This window comes from Pelodiscus sinensis, chromosome 28 (assembly GCF_052426305.1).
Source record: "Pelodiscus sinensis isolate ZL-2025 chromosome 28, ASM5242630v1, whole genome shotgun sequence".
NCBI lineage: Eukaryota > Metazoa > Chordata > Testudines > Trionychidae > Pelodiscus > Pelodiscus sinensis.
The window spans coordinates 1,631,894-1,658,743 of record NC_143079.1 but is presented as its reverse complement, the minus strand read 5'-3'; the positions used below and the strand labels follow the sequence as shown (position 1 = coordinate 1,658,743).

General features: G+C 45.5%; 1 protein-coding gene across 4 annotated transcripts in view; it reads right to left on the bottom strand.

Annotated features, from left to right (window-relative positions):
- Nucleotides 1–570: 570 nt before the first annotated feature.
- Nucleotides 571–26,850, bottom strand: part of ZMAT4 (zinc finger matrin-type 4) — a 200,875-nt gene continuing 174,595 nt past the window's right edge. For all 4 annotated transcript variants that reach the window (XM_089773817.1, XM_089773815.1, XM_089773816.1 and 1 more), the window contains 3 exons: nt 15,410–15,506; nt 6,853–7,011; nt 571–1,020 (listed from right to left, as the gene is read on the bottom strand). In XM_089773817.1, the coding sequence (XP_089629943.1) occupies nt 1,005–1,020; nt 6,853–7,011; nt 15,410–15,506 (272 nt within the window). In that variant the 3' untranslated portion in view covers nt 571–1,004. The remainder of the gene's footprint in view (nt 1,021–6,852; nt 7,012–15,409; nt 15,507–26,850) is intronic.

The window sequence follows — 26,850 nt, the reverse complement described above, 5'->3', positions numbered from 1 at the left end:
GGCCCCGGAAGAGCTGCAGTTCCTGTTAGGCCTCTCCATGCAAGGAGGAGGGGCAGGGACTTGTGTCCGGTGCCAAGCAGGAATACACAATCTTCTCTAAGGCCAGTCAGGCGCCGGGGGCAAATCCAGCACAGCTGACTCTGGAAGGTGTTTTACTAGGCCTAATTTGCACCTTTCTGCCCACCTGCTACCCACTCCCCAGTATATGCCCCATATTAACAGATCTCTTGTGCGTCGGTGGCTGGGAGTAGGTAGCCGTGAGGGAAGCATAACAGGGCATAGGCAGGGCTGTTCCTTCCACTGTCTTGAAACATCCCAAACAGGCAATTTGCTTCATCACGTGGCTAGACTCAGGCCTTTCATAGGCTAGTGCGAACAGCTTCGGTCTAGCCTCTCAGAATCAAACTTGAATGGCAGGAAAAGGATTTGATTCTTTAATTTTGGCGTTCATTTTTCAGTGAACCATACATATTTTTTTTCTGAAGACAAAGAGGAAAGGAAAAGCTTCATCCATTATACATACCCTGTGATTCTCTTTTTTCTTTATAGGTTGACACAAATCATGCCGAAGAAGGTGAAGAAATCATGTTTATTTCTGGTTGAAGACTGATTACATCACAATCATGGATAATTTAATAGAGCAATTTTATACTCTCAGAAGAAATCTAAGAATAAATATGAAAAAAAATATTTTATTTCCACTGTCTCTGAGGATGAGTGCAGTTTAGATGGTGTTTCTTACAGGATATTTGTCACACACTTGACTGTGCGCTGAATATATTATCTTGAAAGGGTAAAAAAAATCCATCCAAATATTGTAACTCACCACAAAATTAAAAAAATCCATGTATTTGTCCAAAGTGAAGATTTAGTTATATGGTAATTAATGAATCCACATAGGAAATGCTCATTGTCCAAGAAAGCATCCTTTCTATTGGTTAATAATCTCTTCTTTGCAGAAAAAAATCTTGATTTTTCTCCCCCTTCTTTTGAGTGATGAATCACTATTGATTCTTCAGGCTGTAATACAAAAAGGAAGCAGAGATAAGTTGCATTCCTGTCTTTTTCTAGTTTTTATTTTTGCTTGTTTTCTGTTGTTATATAAGATTCTCTCTGTGCACCTGTTTCCGTCCTATGTACCTGACTGCTTATTCAATTATATATCATCTTGTAATTGTGCCTAGGAGACAAAGGTATAACAAATCCAGGGCTGGAAGTTGGATACATTTGGACTAGAAATAAGGTGCAGATTTTTAACAGTCAAGGGGATTAACCATTGGCACAACCTACCAAAAGTTTGTGGTGGATGCTCTGTCACTGGACTTCTACATCAAAACTGGATGTTTTTCTAAGAGACACTCTAGGCTCACCCACAGCTATTGACTTGTAGCAGAAATTAATTTAGAGTAATCCTAGGACCCGTGCAATGCAGCAAGTCAGAGCAGATGGTCACAGAGGCTTCTTTTGGCCTTAATATCTCTGAATCTAGCCATCAAACCATCACTGCAGCATCTGGAGACCACACAAACAATTTTATCCTCAACACACTTCCAGGGAGTAAAGAAATACTGGTATCCTCACGTTACAAACACGGGGCTGGAGACAAAGAGCAATTAGGAGCTTTGCTCATAGTCATGCAGAAAGTGTTTCAGAGTCTAGAGTTGAACCCACTTCATCTCCAACCAGTGCCTTCATGGCAGCACCCCCTTCCTTTTGGATACTTATTTCACTGTACCATGGGGTTAGACACAGTAACCTTCCTTTAAGTCCTCAGTATAAATCTGAAGTTTTTGCACACCAGGCAAACTGAGAAACTAGGAAAGTTTTCAGGTGGTAAAATAATATGATCTAATATTTATGAATTGTTAGATGGGCTAAAGCAAAGACATTTAAAAACGGAAGTAATTTCTCTGTATCCTACATAACAAGACAACAAACAAAAACCGTAAAATGCACAAAGCCATTCATGCATCCAACGAAGTGGGTCTTTGCCCACGAAAGATACGCTCCAATAAATCTGTTTGCCTATAAGGTGCCACACAGGACTCCTCGTCGCTTTTGCAGATTCAGACTAACACAGCGACCCCTCTGATACTTAAAGCCAGTTAGCAGTTTTCTAATTATGATCAAAGCAACAGAGGGTGTAAGAGACATCTTTATTTTTGCTCATATTAAAAGGGAGTGGAGAGATTCTAATACTGAGGGAATATATTACACTCACTTTTTATAGGCAGTGTAATTTTTCAGATTCTCTTTAGAAGTAGCCAATTAATAACAAATTAAAATGCCTTTGCATCCCATCTACCTGCATAATTGTTCATCTGCTATAGTTGTTATTGTTCTAAGCTTCCTTGTATTTTAGTCAGCATCCTACACAATACCAAAAGCACATGGGAAATTGCATTGCTATTAATAAATGTTACAGTCATCAAGATAAAAAACATTTTTAATTTGAGACAGATGTATGATAAGCTCACATATTTAAAAAATCCCGAAATGTAACTGAAATCTAGCCTTAGAGAGGAGTGATCATTCCTGCAGGATACATTTAATTTATTCGATATCCTTCTCAGGATGCAAGCCACTTGTAGAACAGAATAACAAATACAGCATAATAAAATATCACTTCTCTAAAATGCAACCACATAAAAACAAAATGAGGGGCTGAATTCAGCAGCTGTTTGCACAAATGTATTTCGAGGGGGAAAGAACCTGAAAGGTTTCTGGTGCTTTTTGAACATGTTAAAGGATGGATAATAGGAGAAGTTGCAGTGGTGCGGATGGAGCTCCTCCTGTAACAAAGCAAAGACACTACTGCCTGCAAGCTGAGAGGCAATGCTGGGATCCCAAAAGGATGGTGCAAAGAGTAGGCTTCACATGAAGCTAGTGCCAGGAGCTCACAGACTTGGAAAATCAGCAGTGCCCATTTAAAGTCGATCTGCCACTTGCTTTGCTGATTCTGGACAAGTCCACATGCAGTGGACCTGCAGTTTTCATTTTATGTGTGAAGCTAACACTGGATAGGCTTCTTGCCCACCCCTGCCTTAGCCCCACCCCTTCCGCCTAAGTCCCGCCCCTCCAGCCCAGAGCTGACCCTCACACACACTGCCCAGGGCCCGGCAAAGTCTCTCGTGGAGCCTCTAAAAACACAGTCCTGGTCTATAATAGACCAGGCAGGTCCACTTGAGGTACAACTCCAGCTTCCCCGAAGCAGAGCCGGGAAGCATCCACCCAGCTGGAGCCTGATGGGAGCACATGCTCCTGTTGGCTTCCCTTACTCCTCGTAGGAGCACGGGATGCTGATGGGGACTGCCTTCCCCGTACAATGTTGTGGTCTATACTAGACCTGCTAAATCAAACACTAGAAGATCAGCCTCCGGAGCATCGGAGTGTAGACATGCCCATAGCGAGGCACATGGGCAATACCTGAATGAGCTGAAAAAGAAACACACCATTGAGATGATGAATAGCATGCAAGCAGCCATCGCGATTAACAGTCAATCGATAGAGGCAGGGGATGAATTCAATTATTTGAGATTGTCCATCTCCAATCAAGGAGGCTGCTCCAAAGAAATCAAAAGATGACAAGAATCACTGAGCAATGACCTCCCTCGTGACAGCAACTGCACAGGGCAGATGAAATGGACAGACGGCATCCCACGCCTTTGTGCCTGTAGCTAGTGCCCAGGAACTCCAACGACCGAGCCCAAACATAGGAAGAGAGGAAATGGTGAACTCCTACTCTGCGTGGCTGTCCGAGCTCCGAAGGCGTTAGAGCCCCCGATCAGTAACAGGCTTCACCCCACCAGGCTGTATGGATCTGTTTACACTCTCTCAGATGGGATGCAAACAATATGGAAATGCAATCATGGTGAGGAGTGACGTGTCTCCGGGCGTGACATTTACAATATTTTGATTAGCTCTGGTTTCTGAATGGCAAAACAGCTTCTGTTAATAAATACCCAGCTCCAATTAGACATCTGCATTCAACGTCTAAAGAAAACCCAGCGCCACCAGCTGTGTCACTTGCTCCCCTCCTGGGGCTCTCCCAAGACGACACACAACAATTACGTGAACAGCTCTGGGTAACGATCAGTCGTGTTCAGAACCTTCAGGACACTTTCCCAGGATGACAAGTAATTGCCAATCTCCAGCTGTTCAGTTGGGCACCATCCTGCACCTCTCCTTCAACAGCCCTCCCCCACGGACGCAGCGGGAACTCGATTTCCATCTTCTCATAGAATCCCAGAGCAGGCAGAGACCTCAGGAGTCATCCAGTCCAGCCCCCTGCCCAAAGCAACCCCAACCCCAACCCCAACCCCAACTCAACCATCCCAGCCAGGCTGTGTCGTCCCATTCTCTCACTCGATTGCCTCTTCTGAATCCCCGATTTGGGATGTGTCTGCTCTGCAGCCAGGGGAGCGAATGGCAGCTCCCTAGGCCGACCTGCACCAGCTGTACTCAAGCTTGCTGACCACAGAAACGAGGAGGCCTGGAAGCAAGCCCCCAGACTCCCCGGGCATGGACGCACTTGTGCCGCCAGCCTGCGCCCAGGCCTGCTCTCTGCTGTTGTTAGCAAGCTAGACGAGTGGCTGCTGGGGCAATTCTGCACCCACAAATTAAAACCTCGGAGCACATTTTAAAATTCTGCAAACTGTAAGTGCAGCTAAACAGCCTGGCAGTGGGGCACATGGGCCACTGGCTGCATGGAAGTGGGAGATCATCAGACATGGATTTGGTGGTGAGGCTGCACCCAACCCTGACACAGCGCAAAGGGTGGAGGGGAAACAGAGGCACAAAGAGGGGTGGTAGCTTGCCCAACGTCACCCGGAAGGACAGGCACAGAAGCCAGGCCACTGACACCCAGTCCACTCTGCATCCTCAGGGGGAGAGGAGGAATGGGGCACAGGGAGATGAAAGGGCAGACTTGTCAGAAGTGCTTTGCCCCCACGTTCCGGTGAAGCCAAAAGGGAGCAGCTTAAGTAACTCACCCCAGGTCACACAGGGACACTGTCACAGAGCAGGAATCAAACCACAGTCTCCTGAATCCCAGCACATGCCTTAACCAAAAAATCCTTCCTCTCAGCATGAAAGGCAATGGGACGTGCTCACAGGTCCCTTCACCAATGGGAGTTAGGCACCTACATGTTCTTGAGACTCAGACCAGGAGCCTACCTGCATCTTTAGGCATCTAAATACCTTTAAAGTTCTGCTCTTTTTGAACTCCCATGTTTCAATATGCAAAACCCCTGGAATGGATCTGGAGCTACAACAAGACCCATAAGTTCATGTGTCCGTGCAGAGCTATTTTCAGTGGGATATGGTGATGACCACAATCTCTTTTGCCTGGTTCTGTGCATACCAATAAATAAGGAATATTTTTCACCAATCAATATGGAATACTCAGATTTCTTCACATCCAGAATCTGTGATTACTGACTGTTCCTCCTAACTGGGGGATTGGGGCTCTGAGTTTTAGAAACATTTTTATTTGATATTTCCAGACAATATGAAATGAACCAGAAAAGGGCCAAGAGTTTTCTTATGTATTGTCTGTTATCAGCAATGAAGAGCGAGGCCAACAGGTGACTGTCTTCAGATGTTTCCCAGCTAATGTGACTGCAACTCTGGACAAATCCTGCCTTTCACTCGCCATCAGTCCCCATGGGAACTATGCTGCCGTTGTAAGAGGACACTCACAATCACACACCGCACCCGGCCTCATGCTGCATGAGCCATTCTGTTTGCCTGTTGTTTATTTTGCAGGGGTGGGGGTGTAAAAAGCACATTTATCTTTGGAAAGCAAGTCAGACCATGACTCAGTCACCTTGGTGCTGTTTACAAGTCCCTAATTAAAGGTTTAGTTCTCCTCCCTCGCTGCAGATGTTCCAGAGTCCAGCACCATTTCAGAATGTTTGTGCGCAAGCACGCGCACAAGAACTGCTCCTCTAATGCTGTGCATTCACAAAGCACATTTTTAAGTAGCTCTCGCTCCTCAGTCCGGCACATGCCTTTGTAACTCATCAAACCCTCAAGGAGGACCACACGACCACGGGGGTGAACGCATCTGCAGCATCACAGATTTTTGCTGCTTTTCTGTATCTGGTTCTAATCCCCTTCAGTCCTGAGGTTCATTACAGGGGCTCAGGTAGATTTCTCTCATCTTTTTTACATACATTTCACAATATTTATGTTCCTGAAAAAAGCTTTTGGATGTAAACTGGCATTGCATATGGCCGACCAATGGGAATTCAGAGCTGACAATGCCAGCTGCATCCCTACACAGGCATGCCCTGTGCCACACACATCCGACTCATGAATATTCACGCTTCCAAAAAAGGCTCCCCTGCAGCCTCCAGGCAGCAGGCAAGAGACACGGGGGTGGCGAGCGGCCAAAGTGCTGGCTGGAGGACTGTGAAGGGGCAGGGGGCAGCCATGCAGCCAGAGGCTGGAGAGAAGTGGCACTTTGAAGGGGAAACGGCCTCTTCTCTACAGCCACCAGCTGCGTGGCCACCCCTGCTCCTCCAGAGTTGCTGCCTCCTGGGATGTGGGGGCTGGGTGCAGCCTTTGGAGGGGAGTGGGGTGACCATAGGATGCTGGCAACCCACAGGGTGGTGGTAGCTGGGGGATGCCCAGAAGTCACGTAAGAATCTCCACCTACCTCCTCGTCCTCCTCTAATCCTGCCTTTCCCCAAGCACCAGCATTCAAGGTTAAATAAAAAATGATTTCTATTGTTTTCATTGCAAATATACAGGGTTTCGTGGGCTAGCCTGGAAAATTAACTACCATTTATAACACTGTTTCATGGGAAAATGTGTTCCGAGTTCCAAATAACCGAAATACAAACGCACTTTTGGGACACACCCCGTTCATACGCTGGGGACTTCCTGTACATTTCTGTATTCAGTGCTGCAATACCAGTCATGTCACTTCCCCTGGCACCTCCTCCCAGCCTTGGCCAACCAAGTTCAGCAGACAGGCTCCAGAATTCAGATCTGACTTTGAAACTCCTGGAAAGAAAGATGGGGGAGGGAGGGAATGCGAACAGCCGGTTAGATGGACTTTGAATCCCAGCATCATTGGCTTGAAGGAGGAGCAATGAAGGGAAGTCAGAACAACATGGCCCGCCAAGCAGCAGCTCAGGGACTGCTCTTCAGAGAGTTATGTAAAGCATAATTTGGGAATGGACTGGCTCTGGGGCACTTTCAGGAGCTAGCATCCATTTATTGTGTGGTTCGCTCTTGGTGTATATGGTTCTTGTCTCCCACCTGCTTTCCTGAAGCCTAATCTGCTGGGTAATTTTGGGGTGTGATCATTTTTCCATGCCCAATCTGTCCAGAGAGGACCAGGCTTTCCTTTATAAGCCATTTCTGAAAGTATGCCAGGTTCATAAAGTGTTTCTGGTTGCCTTGGAAACAGCAGTTCACTAGCCAACCCTTTGTGCTGAAAGGATAAAGAGAAAGTATCATCACTAACCAAAGACAACGGGAATGCTGAAAGGAGTACAGCCCGCCAGCACAGGGACTGGCGAGATAAGGTATAAATATGTGCTAAGGCAATAATGCAATGAATCTGCACTACTCAAGGCCTGTAAGACAACAGCGTAGTTAAGCTAATCAGGGCGGAAGGCCTCCAAAGCCTTAGCACATGCAGCTAAGCAGGGGCAAACCTACATTATAAAATATCCCAAGACAGACTGCTGCAACAGTCAACCATCTCTACTGCGGAAAGAAAGGATGAGTCTTGAATCATTGTCATTCGCTGGCTGGGAAAGGGTTTCGAACAAAGCTTACTGGTGCTATGCTCTTATGCCAACAATCGCATAAGTAAAACATCTCCATCTGCATTGACTTCATAGCCATGACAGGTCGCCGTGTTGGTCTCTATGGGTATGTCTACACTACCACCCTAGTTCGAACTAGGGTGGTAATGTAGGCAACCGGAGTTGCAAATGAAGCCCGGGATTTGAATTTCCCGGGCTTCATTTGCATAAAGCTGGGCACCGCCATTTTTAAATGTCCGCTAGTGCGGACTCCGTGCCGCGCGGCTACACACGGCACGGACTAGGTAGTTTGGACTAGGCTTCCTCATGAAATAAGGAGTAACGGTAGTTCGGACTAGGAAGACTAGTCCGAACTACCTAGTCCGTGCCGCGTGTAGCCGCGCGGCACGGAGTCCGCACTAGCGGACATTTAAAAATGGAGGCGCCCGGCTTTATGCAAATGAAGCCCGGGAAATTCAAATCCCGGGCTTCATTTGCAACTCCGGTTGCCTACATTACCACCCTAGTTCGAACTAGGGTGGTAATGTAGACATACCCTGTCTGCAAAAACAACGAGGAGTCCCGTGGCACCATAGATACTAACAGATTTATTTGGGCATCAGCTTTCATGGGTAAAAATCTGACAAAGTGGTTTTTACTCACAAAAGCTTATGCCCTAAAGAATGTATTAGTCTCCAAGATGCCACAGGGTTTGGTTTTCCCCTCCTAGCCATGGACATAATCTGTATTAGGGCAGATCTGCCTAGTGCTTGAAATTTCTAAATTTCTATTCCGACGATGCCCATACTGCACACTCATCCAGCCCCTGGAGAAATGCTTGCTTCGGTTCGGTTGCCGGCTTGCTAGAAATAGAAGGAACTCCTACGTGAAGCAATGTGCCAGATGTATTCCAGGGACAGGTTTGGTCCAGTTGAGCTCAATGCTGAATTGGAGGAATTAGGGGGCAAAGATAATTGCTGAGAACCCCCTTTATCAGAGTAACTGTTCTGTGCTGGCCGGATAGCTTAGCTTATCACAGACCCTTCTTAAACATCATCCCCCATCAGCCCCATCTAAGGGCAGACACAGCCCCATCTATGTCTTCAAACGAGCAAGTAAAATCTGTTCCAGACCAATTATAAAAATGAAGATTTTATTTTGTGTAATTCCAAACTGCCAACCCTATTCTGTCTTACACATCTGCACTTCACTAAAGGAGATGAAGAATTCTATATTAATCTGCTGAGTCACTTAGCCTGAAAGAAAATGGTATAAGCATGAACAATGAATAGAAGAAATAGAATAATCAAAGCAATTTCCCATAGAAATTGGTCAGATGAACATCTCTAATTGGCATTCTATTATTACATTTGCAACATACTTTCCTATGGATTTAATAGTAGGTTTCCTCTCTGATTAAATGCCCATGAAGAACTCATGAGACATTACCAGATTTAAATCATTATGAGTAAGTGGGAAGACACTATATTTAGAAGAAGCAATATGAATATTATTTTCTGAAACAGCAGAAGGTCCTTTTTGGAGAAAGAAAAGCTGTCCAAGCCGTGGAGCCGTGCATGACACTCTGAGCGTCATGCAGGCATCTTCACTTTTTGCTGATATGAAAGAGAAATGGGCTTCCTGCTCGCAGACTGAGAATGCTTTGGGAGTACTTGAGATTTCCACTGGGTCTTGACACCAAAAGAGGATTATACTTCTTGCCTCCCTTGTGCCCACACATGGGAATGAACCATTAGAACCCAGCTACTAAGTGTTATCTGCTTCCGACAGTTACCTCAGCCAACATAACAGCAGGATTTATAGGTCCATATCTCTGGGGAAAGTGGTGGGAATTGCAAGTAGCTGCCATGCTTTCTCTCACACCTTACGTCCGTTAGTTCGAATTAACTTTGTAGTGTAGACATACCCCCTGAGAGCCAGGACTAGTGGCTGTAAACAAACTTTAGGGGACCAGAGGAAACTTGGCCACACCCACGATAAGTGGACATCTGACTGGCTAACATCACGCTGGATCACGGATGTTGCCAAACTAGAGAGAGCTGGACTAGATATTCAACCTGTACTGTCCAAGAGGCCAGGGGACAGATTTGCTCACTCTCTCAAATTTTCAGAGCAGGTTGGGGGAAGAATTAAGAAGGATAATACTGGGTGCCCGACGGACTCATCTTTCTACAAGGTCCAGTCCTCAAGGATTTGAACATGGCACCTTGTTAACCGAGGATGACTGAAAAATGCAGTTGGTGAGTAATGAGCTAAATGAAGTATGAAGAATGGATGCAAAATCAAAAAGGGAGCCTACGTCTATAACTGCGTGTGGGCAGCCCGCCTCGTGTGACGGCTTCCTCAGCAGATCTCGGTTTGCCATGACCTTTATTTCAAATGACATCCAGGAGACTCTTCTGGTTTGCAAATGATTTGTGTGAGCCGTTCCTGTCTGAACAATAGCGAAAGTCCGTTGAAAACGACCCTGGCTCTGGCAGTAGTGCTGGGTGAGAGCCTCTGGGTGGGAGGGCAGCAAAGGTCTTCTCAGTTGTGCCCATGACGCAGGAAGGCTGGCAGGGGGAGGGTAGACAGCTCTGCATCAGAGAGCAGGGAGCTAATCCAGCAGAAGGCTACAGCTGCTGTTCTTCTGGGCTTCTGCTGGTAAAGCTCTGCCTCCCTAGGTCTTACACAGCTCCTGTCCACATGAGAGCTGAGGGCCACCCCAAACCCAAACCTCACAATGCCACTGTGGGACGGGCACAATCAGCAGCTCTCCAGAGGGAGGGCTGAGGCACAGGCTGTGTGTGACTCTCCCTTTACACAAGGGCTCTGTGGCAGAGCCTGGATCTGAACGGAGATCTCCTGAACCCCAGTCACTTTAACCATGTCACCTCCTTGGTTAACCATGCTCAGTTATTAGGTGCTCCTCTGGGGAAGTGTTAAATCAACCCAGTGCCTTCCGGTGACCTCTCCTCCTCCTGCCCCTTTTCTGAGCTTCACTGGTCACTACAGGAAACAAAGGGTAGGAGCAAATGCTCAGTTTTCAGAATGGAGGGGTACAGAGCAGGGCTGAGAACACAGCTGTTCAAAAGTTGTAGGTAAATACAACTTAGATGGGGCTACTATAAGGTGGGTGCATAACTGGCTGGATAACCGTACTCAGAGAGTAGTTATTAATGGTTCACAATCCTGCTGGAAAGGCATAACAAGTGGGGTTCCGCAGGGGTCTGTTTTGGGACCGGCTCTGTTCAATATCTTCATTGACTATTTAGATATTGGTATAGAAAGTCCGCTTATTAAGTTTGCAGATGATACCAAGCTGGGAGGGGTTGTGACTAATCTAGAGGATAGGGTCATAATTCAAAATGACCTGGACAAATTGGAGAAATGGTCTGAGGTAAACAGGATGAAGTTTAATAAGGACAAATGCAAAGTGCTCCACTGAGGAAGGGACAGTCAGTTTCATACATACAGAATGGGAAGTGACTATCTGGGAAGGAGTACGGCAGAAAGGGATCTAAGGGTTATAGTGGACCACAGGTTGAATATAAGTCAGCAGTGTGATGCGGTTGCAAAGAAAGTAAACATGATTCTGGGATGCATTAACAGGTGTGTTGTGAGCAAGACACGAGAAGTCATTCTTCCGCTCTACTCTGCCCTGGTTAGGCCTCAATTGGAGTATGGTCTCCAATTGGGGGCACCCCATTTCAAGAAAGATGTGAAGAAATTGGAGAGGGTCCAGAGAAGAGCAACGAGAATAATTAAAGGTCTAGAGAACATGACCTATGAGGGAAGGCTGAAGGAATTAGGTTTGTTTAGTTTAGAAAAGGGAAGATTGAGGGGGGGACATGATAGCAGTTTTCAGGTTTCTAAAAGGGTGTCTTAAGGAGGAGGGAGAAAACTTGTTCATCTTGGCCTCTGGGGATAGAACAAGAAGCCATGGGCTTAAACTGCAGCAAGGGAGGTTTAGGTTGGACATTAGGAAAAAGTTCCTAACTGTCAGGGTGGTCAAACACTGGAATAAATTGCCCAGGGATGTTGTGGAATCCCCATCTGTGGAGATATTTAAGAGTAGGTTAGATAAATGTCTATCAGGGATGGTCTAGACAGTATTTGGTCCTGCTATGAGAGCAGGGGATTGGACTCGATGACCCCTTGAGGTCCCTTCCAGTCCTAGTATTCTATGATTCTATGAAAATTTCATAAAGGATCTGGAAAAGGGATAAGCAGTGAGGTGATGAAGTCTGCAGATGATACACAACTATTTAAGAGAGTTAAATCCAAAGCAGAATAGGAAGAGTTACAAAGAGATTGCAGTAAATTGGGTGACTAGACAACATGACAGATTAAATTCCATGTTGATAAATGCAAAGCACTGCACACTGCGAAACAATCCCAATTATATATACAAAATGATGGGGTCTAAATTAGCTATCACCTGTCGAGAAAGAGATCTTGGAGTCATTGGGGATAATTCTCTGAAAACAGCTGCTCAGTGTACAGCAGCAGTCAAAAAAGAAAACAGAATGTAAGAAAATGCTAGGAAAGGGATTGTTAATAAAACAGTAAATATCATATTGCCACTACATAAATCCTGGCATGCCAACACCTTGAATACTGTATGCAGTTCTGGTCACCCCATTTCAAAAAAGAGATCTCAGAAATGAAAAAGGCACAGAGAAGGACAACAAAAATGATTTAAGAGTATGGAACAGCACGTACACGAAGTGAGATTAAAAAGACCAGGACTCCAGCTTGGAAAGGTGATGACTAAGGGGGGACATGAGAGCGGTCGATACGATCAGAGATACCTTTTATAGCCTTCAGGGCTGAGTAATATTGAGTACTTGCACCTGGAACAGTTCCCAAAGCTCAAAGTGTATTAAGAGAGATTAGTTCATTAATCTACTCTTTGGTACGATGCATCTTTATCATTTTATTTTAATAATTTGTACTAATTGGCAGAGCAGATCCTTCAAGTCTTGGAAAGTTGGCTAATAGTTAATCACTTTACATCACAGAATAAACATTTGCACGTGTGGAAACATCTAATCCCATTACAGCCTCAATGTCCTTCCTAGTCCTGCATGAGAGAAGCTCCTAACTCAATGCCTGCAAGCTTGATGAGTTGTGGCATCTGTACAGGCCTGGATGTTGTTGGCACGTCAGGTGGGTGGGTCTCTGCTGTCTATTTGCTTTTCATGTCATTTGGAAAGGGGTGTCTCTTTCAGGCTGAAGGAGCACTGGGACAGGCCAGCTCATGCTGTTCCCTGGTTTGTCTCAAATACAGAATATTTCAGTGTTTAAGGAGAGTGAATATTTCAGCCTCATTATCCGACTGAGTCACACACACACCCTTCCCCTCACTCACCATGTCCCCGCTTAGCCCTGATCTCATGCAATGGCTTTTGCTTTAGTTTTGAAAAACTCTCCCGGAGCCCACCCAGGGCTCAGTTCTCACTCTGGGTATTTCCTTTCTTCTGAAGAAAATCATCAAATCTACTCGATAGCTGCTTTTGCTTTCTGGCAAAGCAAGGTTCCTTGGTTTGTCTGGTTCCATATTGCTGTCCTGCATCCGCTGGGCATAGCATCTGAACTCTGTGTCCTCTGAATATTACAGAACTGCCTGGCATTAGAACCTTTCCTTTGCATTATTTATTCATTTTCTTGTTGGCCTTTCCCCCCCGTCACTCTGAAGACACAGATGCTACTTGGTTAAGGAGAGAGCACATATTTATTCAGAAGGACACTTACGCTGGTCTAGTCTGTGTCTAATATTCTTTATACATCAAAGTACAGGCTGTGCACGGCAAAATGCAGACCAGGTAAATTATAAGTGAAAGTTAGGAGTATAATACACTCAAGCTGTGCTGTGAATTTACACAGCGCTTTAGAGAACAGAAATTAACACGTAGAAACTTTCCCTCCCAAGGAGTGTGGCCTTGGTTTGCACTAGGACCTTATTTCAAAATAACCCCTCTTCGGTCGAATTAATAAGAGGAGCATCCACACTACCAAGCTCATTATTTTGAAATAATGGGCCGCTTATTTCAAAATCTGTATGCCTGCTTCTCTCGAGGAATAACACTAATTTGGAAATAGCAGTCGTGTGGACACTCCGGTGCTGCTATTTCGAAATAACGACTACCCAGAGTAATTCAAATTCATTACTCCCCCCAGTGCTTCCTGGGGCTCTAAGTCGAGGTAGCGCATCCACATTAACTGAGCCTGCCTCAGACTGATTTCAAGGCTTCCCCAAAGTGAGGACATGCTATTTCAATTCTGTTATTTTGTGAGTTATTAAATCGATTTTAGTTATTTCAAAATAGCGTCCTAGTGCAGACACGCCCTTACAGTCTAAACGAGATGAGATAAATATATATAAGGCAAGTCATAGGCCAACAGTGGATCATCTGACAGACATAAACGAAGGAAAGAGGGATTTTCTACAGAAGTATGACTTCACATGGGCATTGCAGGAAGAGCTGGAAGTTGTTGAGTAGAGGAAGTCAAAGGGAGTATTCCATTCCTTTTAAATGTTGGTGTTTGCTAACCTCCAAACAACCATCGTTACACAAATTCCTCACACCCAGCTTACCCGGCAGGATTATCACAATCCTCTGATCAGAACCGAAATGCACAAAATCAGTTCAAGTGTCCGGCATCATAGACGGTTTCCTAGAACCACGATGAGCTGAAAGCAGATTTGTATCTGGGTTCCACCATGAGAATGCATCAGGTTACCCTGCATCTGGTGAGCTAGCTCAAAGACATCACCACTAATAAAATCTTAGTGAAAGCAGAGATTGAAGTAGAAAGCCCAGTAGTAGTGAAGTAGGGATTCACTGGCTGGTGTGTGCATATTTTCAGCTAATTTCATTCCTTGTCTAATGTTCTCACATTTCTGCACACGGGTTTTAGCTGAGCTGAGATGCATAAGTGCCAAATATACCATCTCTTCCTAAAGTATTTGTGGCCTTTCTGACACAGGACACGTTCAAAACTTGTGAGAAAGCCTGTTCTCATCAGACTTCCAGGCCCGGGAGTGATACCCAGAATGCTTTGCCACAACCAAGCTCCAGAGCAGTATTTCCCAATCTTTTTCAGCCGTGGAGCCCCTTAGGGGTCCTGAAAATTTGGTGAAGCCTTTAAAATATCATGATTTTTCAATTCAATAGGTACGCAAATAAGTAGACAACGTTTTGGAATTCTTATTTCTTATTCTTATATTCTTGTATTTTATTTCTTGTATATTTCTTATACATTTTTTCTCAAGAAAACTATCAGAAAATTAGTAAAAAAATAACAGGGTTGTACAACTACCATTAATATTTTCTCACAGAACCACTGGACCCATGACATGGAGCCCCCGGGCTGTATGAAGCAGACTTTGGGAAACCGTGCTCTAGAGGGACAGGTAAACAAAGAACCAACATTGCATGTCAGGTTCAAAGAACACAGTCAGGCTGATCTATATTCAGCTCTGCCTCTCTCTACAGGAACCTACCAATATCTTTGTCTATGCTTGTAAATCTCTTAGGGATATGGGGATGAAAGGCATTATGGGAGTGCCTAAGGTTTTTCTTGTATCTACATCTCTCATCACCCATAGACAGACAAGCGCTAACAGGAAGGGTACTCACTTGGTCTGATGTTTGGAACCCTTCAGATGAGCGTGATACTGTTCTATTGAGTTTAAGGTGACATTACAGATGTTACAAGTGTAACTCCGCTTCAGACCTGTGAACAAAACCCAGCATGGTTAGTTGCACTATGTTACCAACACATAAACCAACCCTTATTAGGAACCAGCTGTGCATCTGCGGGTCCTAACGTGGGAGTTACAGCAAACACTGAACTAAGGGTTTATTCAGGAGTTTTTTCAGTGGCAGTCGGTGGGGCCGACAGGCTTGCTGGGCCACGGGGCAAGGCAGAGGGGGCTCTGTGCCCCAGACGGGGCGGGGTCTCGGGCAGAAGGGGAGGAGCTGGTGCTAGCTTCCTCAGGCTGCCTCGGCAGCGCCTGGAATTCCAGCGGTGATTTGAAGGACCAGGGCTGGGGCTGTTGCCTGGTTGCAATTTGCTATTCTCCTTTCCCTGTCTGTTCTCATGCCCATTGCCCTGCCATCCCCATTCTATACATGGCTCTGTCATCACATTTCTGTGAATGGCTCCATTTGGCCTGATCTTTGAATTGCTAAATGCTTCCTAATGCAGATGAAGCCAGAGAGAACACGGGATAGAGGGAGACAAGAATCCATCTTCTTTTAGACCTCTGAGATCATCCTGCTTGCTCTGTGGCCTACCCTACCCTGGTTTGAATCCACATGGCAGCTGGATAATACAAGCAAAGATGAAAATCACCCTAAAGAGAAGCTGGTTGAAAATAAGAAGGATGATTTTAAACAATCCAACAGAATTCTCATTCGTTAGAACACACTCCAGCCCTACATCTCTCTAACCAAGTCCAACTTCTCCCCAACACCACAATTCCCTCCACACCAGCTCAGGTTCTTACCCAACATCCAGCAATGGAAGCATCAGTGGGGTCTCAGCCAGAAGGGAAATCGTCACTGCAGCCCATGGGGCAGAGTGATCTGAGTAAATATGAGGCTCCTGTCTGTATTACTGTTATTAGTAGACAGGTCAGCTCCTTCCCATGATTTAGCCCCATGAACCAGTGGTGATGAGCAATTCTGCCCCTCTCTCATTCGCTCCTTCTGTTTGGTAGTTAGCACAGTTCTGTGTGACTCCTCATAATTAGAGTGATAGACAAAATGCTCAGAAGAGCTCAATACATACAGTCAGGGACAGATTTTCCAAAGGGACCAGCTGTCATGTAACTGACCAGATTCATGGGGTGCCTGTAGGAAACCAACCCCAAATGGGCTGCACTGATCACTTGACTAGTGGATCCACATTGGGGGTGGCCTATCAAAACCAGAGCTATGTGCTAAGATGCCTGACACATTCGTAGTTGGTTGCAATATCTGTCTAAGGCTCTTGATGATGATGTTCTACTCTTGCTCACAAAGCAACTCCTCACACGCTTTTGCTTTCCTCTTCATTGTTCCAAATGTAGTCTCCTTACTAAAGGAGCCTCTGAATTTTTTTGGGAGGATCCTGTATGCTGCAATCTAGCCCTAAAGACTACAACTCCCATGAACCCTTGAGGTAAAAGGAGGAAGCGGGGCTTGTCTGAGTATGTTGGGAGAGGGACTCTCCATTTTGGGACGGAGGAGCCAGGCTGCTGTGGAGGAGTCTTTGTCCAATCCAGGAGTTGTTGTGTTGCAGCTACAGCCTGGGTTTGAGAGCCTGCAGGGCTTGGATCTAGCAGGCTACTTCAGGGACTGTTGATGTCCCTAGAGGGGAGAGACTCTGACTGTGCCTGTGGCTTAGAAGGGCTACATATACCTGCACACAGGAGGAAATTGTAAGTAACTTGGTTCTTTGGGAAAGTGCTGCCTGGGACAGACCTCAGAGATCCAGACTAACTCCGGGTCCAAAGGGAGGCAGAGCGACCAGCCCAGTGAACCAGAGCTGCTGGCATTTGGTGGAGCCGGCTCCAGGGGCAGAGGGATTTTGCAGCTGGATGCTCAGCTTGGACTAACACACACAGGACCTGCACGGTGCTGTCTCCACTCCAGCTGCAGACCTCCAAGCACGTCCATGCAAGCAAGTCTGGGACCCTACTCCAGAGGAGTGCACACTCTGGGGTGGGATAAATGGGGGCAGTGCAAATGCCAGAGAGATAAGTTCCGATTATTTCTGTGTACTTTGTCAATTGATTTTATTCACTGTTATCCTGTTAAACCCTGTTTCTTTAAGTTGTTAAGTAAAGGTGTGTTCATTCTATGTAATCAATTAGATATGTATTAGTTGTAAGTGTTGTCCTGGGGTTAGATCCAGATTACTGCTGGAATAATTTTATTCCTGGAGGCTCCCAAAGCACACCATTGTGTGGAGGCACCGCCACTGTGTATTCTTAGGGAGCAAGGGACTGCAGCAAGGGGGTGGACAGGGAATCCCCAACCACAGACCATCACCGCTGGGGTACTCAGGATCTCCTTTTGTGTTAAAAACATCAGGCGCCCAGGCACACATGTGAGTGTGACCTGCTCCCCAGTAACCCATGAAGGAAAACGGGGGTTACACAACAATAGACAAAGAGCTGTTTATACAGGTGTTACTCTGGCTACTGGCCAAATACCACCGAACAAGAAATAACTGCTCAATGGGCTAACCAGTGTAAATGTTTTCATGTAGCGTGTACTTAAAAAAATAACCCTCACTGATGCCTCTTGCTGTCCATTGCATTGTTGATTCAATTGCTACACTTACACGGGGTTTCTTAAGTCAAACATTAGCATTTCTTCATGATGTAAACGACAGGAGACGTTCTGCATGTGCATTAGATCAGTTAGATGAACAGTAAAGGCAAGAGGAGATCATGCACGTCAATGTGCCTTGCTGTACATGCTGGACTAACCACTCATCTATTTAAAAGACATGCTCTCCGGATGGTCTGTATTTCCTCCTGTAACAAAGCTGTTTCTCTACAAGGCAAGTGCTTAGTTTAAACTGCACTGTTTACCTAATGCACATTTCTACCCCCAGGCGTAGACTGCAGGGCAGGGAACAGGCTATTAAACAGATGCATACACATTTACACAAATAGGCAATGCAAAGATTTATGAGCAAAATTGCAAAGAGAATTTCTCTGCATCTTCATGTGCAAGTGTCTGAGCTAAAGAACTAACTACAATCCAGGAAATCAACATGTGGCCTGGCTGTTCAAATGGGGCTAAATTGCAATTTGGGCACATAAAATTCCTCTGAGTGAGGTCTCAGATGCTCAGCATAGACAAGATGAATGTATTTATTCAAAGAGTACATGTGCATGCTGCTGTGAGTTTGCACAATTTCATAAATGTTGTGATGCACAGTGCACTGCAAAGAGGAGAAAGGAGATAAGAGACGTGCTGAACGGTTACATTTTACTGCAACGTATTTCTGAAGACATGTCTGACAGTAAGTAATCTGCCAACCAAGGTAAAATATAAACACAGAGAGGCAGGGTCAGGGAGGCCGATCTATGTACCTATGATGGGGTGCAGTGGGCCCCAAAGTGACACACCCTGTCCCAGAAAGCCATAGCGAAGTCCTCCAAGGAGATTAGCCTGGATGCAGAGGAAGTGGCCAATCAGGGGCCAGTAAGACCTATAAGAGGAGCTGCAAACCAGAGCTGCAGTCAGTGTTTCTGGAGCCCTGAAGGAACAAAATCCAGAGGTGGCTGGCTGGCTGAGAGAGTGGCAGAACCATGGAGAGTTCCGTATGAAGAGCTGTTGTGGACTATGTTGAGACGGAGATAAGGCAGTAAGGAGGAGGAAGCTGTCTCTAGGAGGGGAATCCCTGGAGGTACCGCTCTCTCCAGGTGGGGAACAGGCTAAGAGGGACACTGATCGAGGGCACCGAGATGGACCCGTTAGGTGTGTACCCTGAAGGGGTTTGCAATTCACACACAGGGTGTGTGACTCGGCCGGACGGCTGAGTTGCCAAAGAAACTTTCAGCTGATGGACTGAGGGAGTGCAAGCACACTCACTCAACCAGAGGGGGGCGCTTGCAGGAAGTGAATGACGCCTGTTACAGTGCCCCATAAAAGGTTACTTTATTGTGAAAACTTGCAACAGTTGTAAGGCTGGCACAGACACTGAATTCTGTAATAGCATCTTGATATTGTGAGTGACGGGGCTACAGACTCTCTTCCAACACTGTCCTTCCCAGTCAATATTGTTTCAAGTTCTCTTCCACAATTAATGAGCTCACAGCCTCATAAGGACCACGTAAGTTTTCAGAGCTATTAAGGAAAATAAATAACGAGTAGGAATAAAGCTTGAAAACCAGAGTCATTCTGGGATTGCAGGACGACAGAGTAACTGCACTGAAAGTGAATTTATTTATTTAGCCGGGTAGAAAGCTCTGTGGCCAAGAATTATTATTTAATGCTGACAGTGTGCTCACTGCTGTGCAATACACAGAAATAAACACTGCCCTTGCCCTGGAAAAATAGGCCCTTTGAAGCCAGCCGGCACTGGTAAGCAGAGAGGTGGTGATAAACTCTACTTTCTTAGGATAACATATTGCCTATTGTCTTTCCAAAGTGCCCTGCATAGTTTTTTATTTGCAGCAGTATGGAGAAACTGTGCATTGTATTCCAAACCACATGTATTCAGACTGTGTGGGTCTTGAAGTGCTCCTCCCTTCTCCGGAGGAGCTAGTAGGCTGCTCAGTGCACAACTGATCAAGTAGTTATTTACATACTAATGTTCTTATCTCATCTTGCAGGACAGATTTTCATCCCAAACATTCATTAATGATTTTCTCCAGCCATGGAATAAAGCAATATGGTTGGAGAAGTTTCCTCAGATCTGCAGGTGACTGACAATGGAGATCTCAATTTTTGGTCTTGTTTGGTTTTCATAACTGAGTGATCTGGGTCAGGAAGTGGGGGGTTCACTTGGCTCATGATTTTCTCATGGCAGAAATCAAAAGGTTGTTACAGGATAAGCATAGCGACAACAGCGCTCGGCCCTTCTATAATATCTTGCACCGGAAACTTTCAAAGACTTCAACAAACATGACCCAGGCCTCGGAACACCCTTTGGTACACCCCTTTTACACCTGGATAAGCTAAGGCCACATCTCCACTTGCTGTGCTGGAGACTGATTTTCCGGCGTTCGATTTAGTGGGTTTAGAGGGACCCACTAAATCGAACACTGAGGCACCCGTGGTTGGCACCAGTACTCCTACCCCTCGCAAGAAGTAAGGAAAGCCAACGGGAGTATTTGCTCCCATCAACCTCCTGCTGTGGACCTTACATCAACCTTCCAGGTCTAGTATGGACCTGGCCTAAGAGGCAGAGGGGTTGTGTGGCTTGTCACAGAACATGTCTCTGGCTGGAGAAAACCAGGGCGGAACCCGAGTCCATGCCGTGCTCTGATTCCTAAACAACATCTCTCAGCCCAATGAGAACATTCCTGCAGCTTCTCACCATTGGGGGCACATCCCCACGGATGAAACTGGGCTGCCTTGTGTTGTCCCTCTTTGTGAATATTCCTGGTAGGAATGGCATCCCTGGAAAGTGCAAATGGACGTGAGTGGGCAGTAGCCTGCAAGGGTGGCAATTCAGTTGCAACTACTGGAGTCGATGTGGGTTGCAGACAAAAAGAGTTGGCTAAATTACAGTCCAGGGTTTGTTCAGAGCAGGGTTACTCAGCTTTGGACATCCCGGGGGTCACAATGATACTCACAGCACATGCCAAGGGCTGCAACTTCAGTGTGGTTGCATATGTATGCAAATGTCTATACAAATATCTTATTTCACGCTGACGGGCATGAATACAAAATTAAGGCAAGACTACACAACACGCAGGCCCCATTTAAATCAGCCCTGCTGATATTAATAAAATGCAATAGTTACCCAAATGAAAGCCCTTTCAATGAGCACTGACAGGCCAGGAATTTCACTACTAAAATGCATCTCAGAAGACCATTCTATTGATGACTTTTTTTGTTTTCGCGCCCACCCGTGGGCTGCGTGGTGAGCCCCGCGTAAACCCAAACCACACTACGGGCCGCAAACCAACGGGCCGCACGCAATCCATGGGCCACGTGTTGAGTAGCCCTGGTTTAAAGGCTTACTGCCTATGCCGCCACTGAGGACAGGCCCTTTGAGGATACAAGGGAGAACTATCACGTTGCTACAGTAACGAATGAACCCATCCAGAACACAGATATTTACATGTCTGAAGTTTGGAACTGTTTGAAGTTGGCAGCCAATAATTAAATCCTCCTGGGTCCAGCCTTAAACGCTTGACTACAAGCTGAGAGCTCTGCTGCTCTGCCCGATCAGTGATGGTGCAGCGTTTCTCAGCTGTCCCGCCGGAAGGGTTAGGTACAGCGTTGGGCAGAGCTGGCAACAGAACAGGGCACAGTCCCAGGCCGAGAGAAAAGAGAGCGGGAAGGAAGCAGGACCTTGCTGCAGCGCCACAGAATGCTACAAAACCCAGGCTCGACCCTGTTCCCATGAAAGGCGGAGTAGGACTGTGAGCACCGTTCCTGGTACACTGAGCACTAGGGCGGCCACCCAGGCACACAGCTGAGCAGCAGAGTGCCCACAGCTAGGTTTCGTTTTTACTGGTGGTGCACATTTGCATATGCGTTGGAGTGCATAACAAAATGTATTCTGCACAGGGATGGAAAAAATTAGAGGGAACACTGGCTGTGAGCACAGCTCAGGATAGCCAGCCAGAGGCTCAGGTGGGGACTGGCAGCCCTTTTACTGGCCTAATTGGCTATGGCCTGACCTGGCCTCCTCTGAGCTCCCCCACTCTAAAGGGGCAGGGAAGCAGACAGATTCCTTCACTCTCTCTGGGACCTGGCTACTGTCCACCCTTGCAGCCAGGAGGGGGACTGGGCACAGGAGCCCGGGACGCAGAGATTCAAGCGCTGAGGTGCTTTTCCCTTAAAGCCTGGGGCTGCGCTGAATAGTTATTGAGTATCAGCTCAGCTCCCTGTGCAAAGCCCTGTGCAAAGCTCAGCTCCCTGTGCAAAGCCCTGTGCAAAGCTCAGCTCCCTGTGCAAGGAGCCCAGTCTGACGCAGGTGTGCAGGCTGCTTAGCTCAGAGACTAGGCTGGATCCTGCTCCCACTTGTGCACCATCAGCCAAAACATTGTTCCTACCCTACAAGCAAAGCAGCTGCAGGACATGGGGCCACGCAGGTGCTCTCAAGTGGGGGGGGGGGCTCCTCAAGGGGTCGCAAGGTGGTTCCACAGCAGGGCTGCCAGTCCTGGTCCCCTCCCCCATTCAATGGAATTACCTCCCTTCATTTTTCATGTACAAGGAAGGGTCACGCTCAGCAGCTTGCTATGCAAAAGGGGTCAGCAGAGCCAAAGCCGGTCTGTAAATCTCTCACACAGGAGCTGGCAAGAAAGCGCTCGTCACTTCACGGTACCGCTCATTTGGCTTTGGTCAGGTTTACAGCCGTTTCCTACCAGTGTCCCAGTAAACTGCCAATACTGCAGAAATTCACTTCTGTTCTTCGAACAAGAAAATAGAACATTTGAAGTTTAGTTGAAGAGCTCTGCTTAGAAATCCCATAGTTGTGGGATTTTAGGGATGGAATGCTGAACTGTGTGAGCACTGTTTTAATGTACCACATAATAGTTTCACTTGACTTCCCACAGTATTTTCCCCACAGACACAGATATACAAGTATGCTCTTCAAATATTTAAAACTATTAAAAGGTAAAAAAAAAAAAAAAAAAAAAAAGTGCAGTAATTCAGCATATGTCTACACTGCAGAGTTTTTCCAGAAAAAAATGCCATTTTTCCAGAAAAACTACACTTACATCCACACTGCAATTGCATTCTTTTGACAGAAAGTCGAAAGAACGCAGGGGTTTTTTTGACAGTGGTAAACCTCTTTCTACGAGGAAGACGCCTTTTTCTGAAAGAGCTCTTTCAAAAAAAGGCATGTGTGGACAGGGAAGAGGGGTTTGTTTTTTTTTTCCAAAGAAGAGGTCTCCAGAAAAAAGCACAGGTGCCCTGGTGGCCACTCTATCCATAATAATCACAGCTTAAATGTGAGATAGGGTCCAATCAATGTGGACACTATCTTTCAAAAAAGCAGATCGCTTTTTGGATGCGCTTTTGCTGTGTGGATGCTCTCTTTCAAAAAAAGTTTTTCCAGAAGATCACTTCCAGAAAAGCTTTTTCCGAAAGAAGCCTGCAATCTAGACATAGCCTCAGTCAGAATATGTAATATATGGCATCCTTAAATTGGATCTACTTATGGTTAATATATAATTATGGATGGCTTTTTCCTCTGTCTACAGTGAATCCTATAAAAACACCAGTAGTAATTTAAAAAACCATTTTTCTCAATTTCATGTTCATAACAATGCTCAGATTTTCTCCAGTATTTGTAATTTTGTGTGAATGGCTTCTAATCACTGCAGTATCTAAGCATGATGCTGACATCTCATATACATATATGCAATTGAGTGTATTATTCCAGATTAGAAACCAAGAAATAGCAATAAACGAGAACTGAAGTATTCCAAAATTTAACAAAATTTACTGAACAAATGACTATTTCCTATGGGCTTCTAAACTTGGTCATGCCCAACTTCTTGCCCCATTAAGTTTAATTTTGGAAAATTTGGTGAAATGGTTACCACATTCAAATAAAACTCTTTTATAATTTCTTATTTTGCTTTTCACTCAAAAAGGGACAGTTTTCACTTGGAAATGGGTGGATTTTTGAGCAAAAATAGTCACAAAACATGGCTATTATCTGGCAAAACAGGCCCATTTTTCAATTTGTACTAAAATATAAATTCAAATGTCAAATTCTTGAATGATCTCTAATTTCAACCCTGGCATGAAACTGGACATGGCATGTGAGGTATGAAATTGGCAGGGTTGGCTTTAGATTTTATTCAAGGATAGGAAAAACAGTGGGAATAAAACGTTCCCCACAGAATCAGATTGATTCTGACTGAAGTTTTTGGAGAATGCTGGGGATAACTTCTTGGTACAAGTGCTGCAGGAACCGACCAGGGGCCATGTGCAGCTTGACCTGTGGCTCACAAACAGGGAGGAACTAGTAGGGGAAGTAGAGGTGGGTGACAACCTGGGAAGCGGTGATCATGAGATGGTAGATTTCAGGGTCCTGACCAAAGGAAGAAAGGAGTGTAGCAAAATATAGACCCTGAACTTCAGAAGAGCAGACTTTGACTCCCTCAGAGAACTGATGGGCAGGATTCCCTGGGATGCTTAAATGAAGGGGAAAGGAGTCCAGGAGAGCTGGCAGTATTTTAAAGAAGCCTTATTAAAGGCATAGGAAGAAACCATCCTGATGCACAGCAAGAAAAGCAAATATGGGAGGCGACCAGATTGGCTTACTGGGGACATCCTTGATGAACTTAAATACAAAAAGGAAGCTTACAAAAAGTGGAAACTTGGACTGATGACTAGGGAGGAGTATAAATATATTGCTCGAGAATGCAGGGGAGTTATCAGGAAGGCAAAAGCGCAATTGGAATTGCAGCTAGCAAGGGATGTGAAGGGTAACAAGAAAGGTTTCTACAGGCATGTTAGCAATAAGGCTGTGTCTAGACTACATGCCTCTGTCGTCAGAGGCATGGAGATTAGACACATAGGCAAAGTCAAATGAAGCCGCGATTTAAATGATCGCGGCTTCATTTAAATTTACATGGCTGCCGCGCTGAGCCGACAAACAGCTGATCAACTTTTTGTCCGCTCAGCGCGCTAGTCTGGACACTCCCCTGCTGACATCAAAGCCCTTTGTCGGCAGCCCCGTTATTCCTCGTGGGATGAGGTTTACCGGGATTGGACCTGTCTGGGGCAGTGGGCTGGACTTGACCTCCTGAGGTCTCTTCCAGCTCTATGGTTCTATTAATTAATTCTGAGAAATAAGGAAATGTTTGCTCCCAAGTGGATCACACATCAAGGTAAGAGAGGATTTTACTGATTCAACTTTCTATCCTGAATTTCAAAAGTTAAAAGTTTCTGCTATGGGTAATCTCTTATACCTAATGTTTTGCCATTTTTCTCGGGTAGCTTTTCTTATTTCTGTCTATATAAAATTATCACGTATCATGTTAAGATCTTCTTTACAAAATGTTTGAAGGATATTTCATTTGAAGTTAATGGCATTTTTAAAAACACTCAGATGACACTGGCACTGCCAAATGACCTATATAGCATAGAAAGGATTCAGCAACTCTTTTCAATGCAAAAAGAATTGTGACGCTGTCCGGAGCAGAACAGAAACTGCAAACCTATGAATGGATGGATGCTCCTATTTCTCAGAGTTTGCTTCCTGCTCAACAGCAAAGACCAAGCAATCTTTGCATCTATAGCTCAGCACTCCATCCAGAGTTATTAATTTCTATATCCCCACATCACTGCATATGGAGGCACAGAGACCAGCACAGTGATGGGGGAAAATAAGACTGAATTTTCTCTACTGACACCAAATGCTCCTCCAAACCTTTTTTTGCAAACTGCGCTTTCAATGAACCAAGGCTTTAAACTTTTAGTCAGCGATTAGGACTTCAGTGATAGGAAGTTGGTAACCCTTTAAATTAAGGTAATGAGGTTTTAAGGCTGAGGTTTTAAGCTAATGAGGTTTTAAGGCTCTTGCTAATTTAACAGCATACAGTAACAGTGAATCGTAATTACTTGAGTAGGTAGAAGCACGGCCAGCAATTACAGCTCTTAACTGGGGACACAAAAAGCTTTTCTCCCAGAAGGAAGACTCCCGTGTCAAACTTATAGAGCATGATTAAGAGCAGAATCCTGCCCTACACATCAGCAAGCTAGCATGCCGAAGTTCCCAAAGTCCTAAGGCATTCTGAATTTACTGAGTGTCATTTCATCCGATGTAGAGATTGGCAACTGGGATGTCACATTTTCCTCCTGCTCGAGCATTCGATTGTTGAAAGATAATATTGATGTGCATATTCCTATCAGCGGTGTATACTTGTGCACATATCTTAGTGTATAAACAAAATCAAACAATTCACAATGTGAAAGCCATTCAGAATGACATTAAAAACGTCATGTGGCAAACTGCATAATTAAGAAGTGTGCTCTTTTTTCATGTTGTAAGTCTAAGGGTATGTCTACACAACAGCACTAATTCGAACTAACTTAGTTTGAATTAGTTAATTTGAACTAAGCTAATTTGAACTAGTGCATCTAGACTTTAAAATTAGTTCGAATTAGCGTTTTGCTAATTCGAACTAGCATGTCCACACTGAGTGGACCCTGAAGCGAGGTTAAGGATGGCCAGAAGCAGTGCCGGCAGGGCATCAGATTAGGACTTAGAGCATGGAGCTGCTGCCTCAGGCTAGCCGAGGGCTGTGCTTAAAGGGACCCGACCCCCACCCCGGACAGACAGTTCTCAGGGGTTCCCCGCTTGCAAAGCAATCCTGGCTTGGAGTGCCCTGAGTGCCCACACTCGGCACATCACAGCACTCGGCCATCAGCCCGGC